Source organism: Octopus bimaculoides, chromosome 1, assembly GCF_001194135.2.
Source record: "Octopus bimaculoides isolate UCB-OBI-ISO-001 chromosome 1, ASM119413v2, whole genome shotgun sequence".
In the NCBI taxonomy this organism is placed as follows: domain Eukaryota; kingdom Metazoa; phylum Mollusca; class Cephalopoda; order Octopoda; family Octopodidae; genus Octopus; species Octopus bimaculoides.
In genome coordinates, this window is record NC_068981.1 from 132376610 (window position 1) to 132384895 (window position 8286).

The 8286-nt window shown below is 37.0% G+C and overlaps 1 protein-coding gene across 1 annotated transcript in view; it reads right to left on the bottom strand.

Moving 5' to 3' along the window:
• Nucleotides 1-8286, bottom strand: part of LOC106881508 (argininosuccinate synthase) — a 28527-nt gene that overhangs the window by 7065 nt on the left and 13176 nt on the right. Inside the window, exons 6-11 of the mRNA XM_014931922.2 lie at nucleotides 7797-7871; nucleotides 5203-5273; nucleotides 2521-2642; nucleotides 2281-2365; nucleotides 1559-1623; nucleotides 1255-1328 (exon numbers count right to left, since the gene is read on the bottom strand). Of these exons, the coding sequence (XP_014787408.2) occupies nucleotides 1255-1328; nucleotides 1559-1623; nucleotides 2281-2365; nucleotides 2521-2642; nucleotides 5203-5273; nucleotides 7797-7871 (492 nt within the window). The remainder of the gene's footprint in view (nucleotides 1-1254; nucleotides 1329-1558; nucleotides 1624-2280; nucleotides 2366-2520; nucleotides 2643-5202; nucleotides 5274-7796; nucleotides 7872-8286) is intronic.

Genomic DNA, 8286 nt, shown 5'->3' on the forward strand with positions numbered 1-8286 from the left:
CAGTCCCACTGCATGGCACCTTGGGCAAGTGTCTTCTACTATAGCCTCGGGCCGACCAAAACCTTGTGAGTGGATTTGGAAGACGGAAACTGAAAGAAGCCCGTCGTATATATGTATATATATGTGTGTGTGTGTGTGTGTGTTTGTGTGTCTGTGTTCGTCTCCCCAACATCGCTTGACAACCGATGGTGGTGTGTTTATGCCGCCGTAACTTAGCGGTTCGGCAAAAAGAGATCGATAGAATAAGTACTAGGCTTCCAAAGAATAAGTCCTGGGGTCGATTTGCTCGACTAATGGTAGTGCTCCAGCATGGCCACAGTCAAATGACTGAAACAAGTAAAAGAGAGAGAGTAAAAAAGAAAAATACAAAAATATTGGATTATAAAAATTGCATGTAAAAAATACAGTAAATAATATAATTTACTACAGAATAAATATCCAAACAAATTCTATCCATATGGGTTAGACGGAAGCAAGATTTTAGTGTATAACAATAATCTAATGTGGTACCATTTCACCACTAGTCAGAAGCTGATTCATAGGGAGAAGACACAAAGAACCAACTCCAAGACATGAGTGGTAGTTTCATCACCATTTGTGTTTAAAATCTGTTTTCCAAGCTGGCATGAGTTGGCCAGTTTTACAGGAACCGATGAACCAGAGGACTGTGCCAAGCTCCAATGTCTGCTTTGAAGTGGTTTCTAAAGCTGGACACACTTTCTAATACCAACAACTTCACAAAGTGTGGTAGGTGCGTTTTATGTGGCACTGATACAAGTAAAATCATCAAATAACATGCAAGTCAAAATCACCTGACGGTGTGGTTTGGTAGTGAGGGAGGTGGCTTTATGTCAGATGATGAGAGGCTAAAATATGACAGAGGGGCAGGAACAGGTGTGTTACAGTAGAGGAGATACCCAACCCTAACCAGTTGGAAAAAGAGGGAAGATGGTGAAGAGATGTCAGGATGTACCCTTAGGTTACATCATCATTTAATGTTTGCTTTCCATACTAGCATGGGTTGGGCGGTTTGACATGGAGCTGGCTAGCTGGGAACTGTCCAAAGTTCAATTGTCTGTTGTGGCATGGTTTCTACAGTGAGAGAACTTTATTGATAATTAGCCCTCAAAGGGTGAAAAGCAAAGTTGATATTAGCAAGATTTGAACTCAAAGCTCAGGCATCTGAAATAAATACTGCTAGGTATTCTATTCGATGCTCTGATGCAAACCATAAAAAAACAAAAAAATTTTTACCCTATCCATGGTGAAGATTTCAATGTCTGTGTGAGCTATTAAAAGGATGGTGCCAGCTGGAGTTTCATAGACTCCTAGAATAATAAAAATAAGACAGATTTAAGCAGTATTTATTGTGTTTATTAAGGATTAAGTTAGTATAGAAAGAATTTATTAACCATGTCATTTAAACATCATTTTTTTTTTTAATATTTGATTACATCTGTGATGATGAATTTAGCAGTAAAAGAACTTTAAAATATTCATAAAATATTCAAACTTAAAAACATTGGGATTGAAAAAAAATAAAAAAGTCAAAGCTAACCACGTGATTTCATGCCAATAAATCTGTTTTCCACCAAGTCAATACGTCCAATACCATGTTTGCCTCTGAAATAACAAACAAAAAGCTGATAGTGTACATCCTTCAGTCTTCTATATACAGGCATATCTCAACATACATCGTCTTGGGTTATGTCTTTTTAACTTTCACAGTTTTTTTAAAGAAATTAATGGGGGAAAAAAAAAAAAGTCTCAACTTCAGTTGATCTATCTGACTTTACATCAGTCTCAGCAACAGTATTTAAAAGCATAATATTTATCCCTACTGAAAGGTAGATACTGTACTAGAACACAAAATACTGCAGTAGTTACTATCAGAGAAATTCTTGTATTGGCTTTTGGTGAATATAAGCATTCCTGTTTACATCGCTAGCAGGGAGAGAAATCTGTGTTCTAACACATCTATTTTTAAGTGGGGATAAAGATTAGCCTTTGATATTACTACCACTTCTGTTGCTAATGATTATATTTAAAAGCAAAACAATTTTTAATAAAAGCAACCTAAAAACTAATAATGATGAACTTCAATTTCAATTTGAACACTTTAATTCACACTTTTTAAATCTTTAATCAAGTACATCAGTGTCACCAATGAGATACTTTATTTGAATAAGGTACCAATGATGTGTATAGGTGATATTGAGCACAATCTCACACATACACATCTCATTCATGTGCTGCAAGTTATGGAAAATCCATACTAACCCAAGTTCATTGAGGTACAAGTACAATTCCAAAGGATCTGTTTTGACAGTTTTATCATGAAGATTCTTCACAGAAACAGGAAGTCCTAAAAAAGATAATTGTTAAAAAAAAATAACATTAACTTCAACTGCTATTTCTGGCAAACTGAGCAACCACTTTGAGATTCTTAATATAGGCGCATCTAGCTGCATCTAAATTTTGTTGATGGAGATAAAACATTGCAAATGAAATGAAGCTCACCTTTCTTGAAAGTAATCTGAATACGTTCAACCTGGTCTGGTGCTTTTTCTGGGTCAGTTGTCATGTTGTATATTCCATTTGGTGCTTCAGTCTTAGGGTTTTCAAGAATTCCACTTTCATAACTGTGGAAAAAAAAAGGAAAGGCAAAAATTTCACTTTGTTGTTTTGTTAATTGCTCTGTTTGTTAAACAAATGCTGCTTCTATGGCTAAGAAAGAAAACACTATTATTATTGTTATCATTAGCACACTGGGTAAAATACTTAGCGGCATTTATTCTTTTACTTATTTTATTCATTTGACTGTGGCCATTCTGGAGAACCACCTTTAGTTGAGCAAAGTGACCTCAGGACTTATTCTTTGAAAGCTTAGTATTTATTCTATCGGTCTCTTTTGCTGAACTGCTGACTTACGGGGATGTAAACACACCAACATTGGTTGTCAAGTGATGGTGTGGGGACAAACACAGACGCACAAACATATACATATATATATATATATAGATATATATATATATATATATATATATATATATACGACAGGCTTCTTTCAGTTTCTGTCAACCAAATCCACTCACAAAGCTATAGTAGAAGACACTTGTCCAAGGTGCCATGCAGTGGAACTGAACCCGGAACTATGTGGTTGGTAAGCAAGCTACTTACCACACAGCTACTCCTGCGCCTATATATTCTGAGTTCAAATTCCGCTGAGATCGACATTGCCTTTCATCCTTTCAGAACTGATAAAATAAGTTCCAGTTGAGTACTGGAGTTGATGTAATTGACTAACCCCAATACCCGAGAGTGCTGGCCTTGTGCCAAAATTTGAAATCATCATTATCATTATTAAGGTGGGCAGCTGATAAAATTGTTACCATGCAGGACAAAATGTTTAGTGAGAGTTCTTCCAGCTCTTTACATTCTAAATTCAAATCACACGGAGGACAGAGGTCAACTTTGCTTTTATCCCTTTCATGGTCAAGACAGTAGGTACCAGTGAAGTACTGGTGACCAGGGGAGGGGTGAGTTTCAATATAATTGACTTATCTCCCCTCCAAAAAAAAAAAAAAAAATTGAAACAATCAAGGAGGCAAGCAGGCAGAATAGTCAGCATGCTGGACAAAATGCATGGCAGCCTTTCCCATCTTTACATTCTGAACTCAAATTCTGATGAAGCTGACTTTGATCCTTTCAGGATCGATAAAATAAGGACCAGCTGAGCACTGGGGTCTATGTAATCAACTTAATCCCTTCCCTGAAATTACTGGCCTAGTATCCAAAATTTGAAACCATTATTTACCGCTTTTCTTTGTTTTATCATACATTGATATAAAAGTATTCAGTACATTCTTATACTCAAATATATATATCATCATCATCATCGTTTAACGTCCGTTTTCCATGCTAGCATGGGATGGACGATTTGACTGAGGACTGGTGAAACCAGATGGCTACACCAGGCTCCAATCTGATTTGGCAGAGTTTCTACAGCTGGATGCCCTTCCTAACACCAAATATATGTAATTATCATTATTATTAACTGTTGTCTGTACCTTGTAAAACCCTCACCAGCAATGGCTACTGGGTTGGCAGGTTGTTGCTTGAGTGGAGCAAAGGAATCATCTGGCAAGAGTAGGGAATCACCAACAAATGGTGGATGCAGTGACTCACTGTTACAGCACCTACCACCATACTATGACAAGTCATCTACAGATGAAACAATAACATCTTTGTGTGATAATTTTTGTGCAAAATAATATCATCTGGTCCTTGTTGAATGGGTTTTTTTAATTTCAGAGATTTCCTTCTCTGAGATGGATTATCTTCACTATGACTGGTGACTATATCAGATGGCTGTTGACTCTTTTGAGTTCCTCTACCTTTTGATATATCTTATTTTTCATCTTGGAGAGTGTCCGAAAATCACCCTCCTTATCAAGCAAGCTTAGTGGAGTTGCTGGTTTAGTTGTTGATCACCTGATCATGCAACAGGATGTGCTGAGTTATGTGTTACCAGTAGTGCAAGAGTGATCTGACATATAGTAACCGATGATTATGAACTTATACCTAGCCAGATTTACCAATCTATACCTTTCATTGGTAGTTTGATAGGAATAATGGATAACAGATGGAAGTCTTTGGAATGGTGTCCTGAAACAGGCACTATGCAACTGACATCATAATTATCAGGTGTAAAAAGCATCCAGCCATGGAAACCATGTCAAAACTGACCTTGCCTATGCTTGTGTCATGTAAAAAGCACTCATTCCACTCTGCTGGGTGGCTGGTGTTAGGAAGACCATCCAGCTGTAAATAACCATGCTAAAACAGACAGAAGTCTGGTGCAGGATCCTGTCTGGCTGGCTCTTGTCAAATCATCCAACCCATGCCAGCATGGAAGGCAGACGTTAAATAATGGTGATGATGATGATGTACATGACGATTTCTTACAAAAGCACAAAATGACAGATACAATGGGAAAATAAGATGAAATTGTGTGAATCCTGATGACATTCTTATAGGTATTATTGACATTAGTGAAGTAAAATTGTTGCAACAGTCCAAAATCAAAGAGAGAATTCAACTAACCCAGGTACTTCGCTATACATCACTCTATACATATACACACACTGATTCTACACACTTCTGAAACCTCTTGTACAGGAAAATAAAACACATATATACCTGATATGCATTAAGTTAGCATCCATACTCCATGGATCCTTTTTAGTTGCAGGAACTGGAATTCCTCGTTTCTGAAACAGATATCATGTTTTAATGCTTAAACATTCCTTGTTTTGCAACACTATTAATATTACAATGTATGTAAACAAACAAAGTTAGCTTTTTTTTGTTTTTGTTTTCTTAGAAGCGTTGAGATGTATTGAAACATACAGATACGAAAACATTTTACTCTCAAATGCATAATAATAATGCTGACTAGCATAAATAGTGCTATTCAGCATTATTATTATGCATTTGAGAGTAAAATGTTTTCATATCTGAACTATTAATATTAATTGATTAACAACAACAGCTAGATAAGATATTACTGAAGACGTATAACATTTATCAACATCATCTTTTTTGTAATTCTATTTTCTCTGCATTCCTTGAACATTCAGTATATCCTCCAATCCCTGAAGGGGTTGAGAATATATTTTAGGTGATGTTATTTTTTTTTTTACATGAAGGGTGCTATAGAGCAGAAGTTCTGAGCTAGCACAAAGCAAGAATTGTTCTCAGATCTCAGCTGGGACCATTTTATTTCACACAATTTACTGGGTTTACAAATTTCAGGGGAACCCCACAAAAGAGTACTACTCTCATATTTAAGACAGTGCTGCAAATACATACACATTCTGACATTCCAAAAAGGACTACATGACTGACTGACATGTAGCCCCTTGTCAACACGTTCCATCTCTCTGCCTTTTAAGCCACTACTACAGAGGTCTCTACTCCTTGCAATTGGCTGGTTTCTTATATATCCACTCAACCAACACTCATCTTTTCTCATCTAACCATTCCTATTATGTCCACCACCCTGGGCCCTGCAGTAACCAAACACAATTTGTTCTTCTTCCCATATAAGGCATGGCACTTTGGGCAAGTGTCTTCTGTTATAGCCTAGGGCTGACCAAAGCCTTATGAGTGGATTTGGTAGATGGAAACTGAAAGAAGCCCATCATACACATATGTGTGTGTGTGTGTGTGTGTGTGCGTGTTTATGTCTGTGTTTGTTCCCTACCACTGCTTGACGACTGGTTTTGGTGTGTTTATGTCCCCAAAAGAGACCAGTGGAATAAGGACAAGGCTTTACAAAAAAAAAAAAAAATAAATACTGGTGTCAATTCATTTGACTAAAATTCTTCAAGGAAGTGTCCCAGCATGGCCGCAGTCTAATGACTTAAACAAATAAAAAATAAAAGATAAAGACCAGCCCCTCTGAAATTTCCTCCCTGCCCTAAATTGCAACTATTCAAGAGGAACATTTATGGCCTCAGACTCACTGGTACTGGAGGGTTTGCAAAGGCCCTGGTTACAGCCTCTTTCTCCAGATCAAACCAAATGGAGAAAAAGACTTCATTATCTAATATGTATTCCCTTCTTTTTAAAGAAGATCTGATGTGATTTGAGGGAGATTTGGCTACCTATATCTTTCAGAAGAAACAACCACATGGTGGAGCTCCTTAATTAGTTTGTGTTGTTATTGTTAGCTCTATGTCATTATCATTATCACAATCATTTAATGTCCGTTTTCCATGTGAGCAGCAGTTGGACAGTTTGACAAGAACTGGCAAGGCTTGAGGCTACACCAGGCTCCGTTATCTGTTCTGGCATGGTTTCTGCAGCTGGATGCCCTTCTAATGACAACCACTTTACAGAGTATAATGGGTGCTCTTAATATGACACCAGCACCAGTGCTCAAAACATGATACCAGCACAAGTGCTTTTTGTGTGACACTGGTACCAGTGGTTTTTACTTGAAACCTATGATTAAAAGGGTTACAACCATGATCACCCCATCTTTTACTGAGGCATCACGTATCCAGTACTATGTTGTAAACAATGGAATTTGAGATATCATCATGTCTAAGACAGTAGGGTGTGATTTAAGAGAAATCTTGCTGCTGTTTCTAGCAGTTCTAGTAACCATAGAGAAGTTGGTGAACATGATGAAGAAAATGGAAAGAAATTGTGATGTTTGTGATACAATCATTGTTAGTTTCATTGTTGTTGGTGACGGTGAGGAAGGTAGCATTGCTAATGAGACAACAGTTGTAAAGGTTACAGTGCTGATGATGTGTTTTAATATCATCATCGCTATTATTTTAACACATTCACTTTACCATGCTTGCATAATTTGGACAGAGTTTATTGAAGCAGATTTTCTATGGCTGAATGCTCTACCTGTCATCAACCCTCATCTGTTTCCAAGCGAGTTAACATTATCCCATGTTGAAAATGAGTGACATACATTTACAACCTTCAAGTGATGCCAAGACAAGGAAACACACACGTGATAGGCTGTGTTCAGTTTCTGTTTACTAAATCTTGTCACAAGAATTTGATCAGCTTGGAGCTATAGCAGAAGACATTTGCCCAAGGTGCCATGCAATAGGATTGAACTTGGAAGCATGTCGCTGCAAAGCAAACTTCTGAACCACACAGCCACACCTGTGCCTATAGCCATGCCTGCAATAAGTTTTAACTATTTTCAAGAGAAATTAGCAAAAACAAAAATTCTAGTTTAAGAAATTCAAATACGAAGTTACCTGAGCATATTCCATGAGATCTTCTCTTCCTTTAAACCTGTTGTAGAATTCTGGCAACCTCCATGGTGCCACAACCTAAAAAATAAATGATAAAACAGATATAAGACATATAAATATATAGGCGTTCTTTTACCAGAGAGAAGGTCTTTCTTGAAATGGTGGATTAGTGAAATATATAAAAATGGGATTTAAGGCAGATTTAGGGCAACATTTGGTCTTTTGAAGAACTAACCTTCAAAAACACTAAGTAAAATGTTTGAGGGAAAAATCATTTCACTGGAATATATTGTTAGTGATATAATTTTCTTTGAAGCCCACCTTTTCAACTATGAGGAAGGGCTGAAATAATGTTTCATTTGTCCATCCATCAATAGCAAATACACAAATATATACATACATGTGTGTGTGTGTGTACAGAGATGTAATGGCCATGTCTGCACCCATTTCTTCTTTAAACAGACTCTAACCTTAACCCTTTAGCATTTAAACT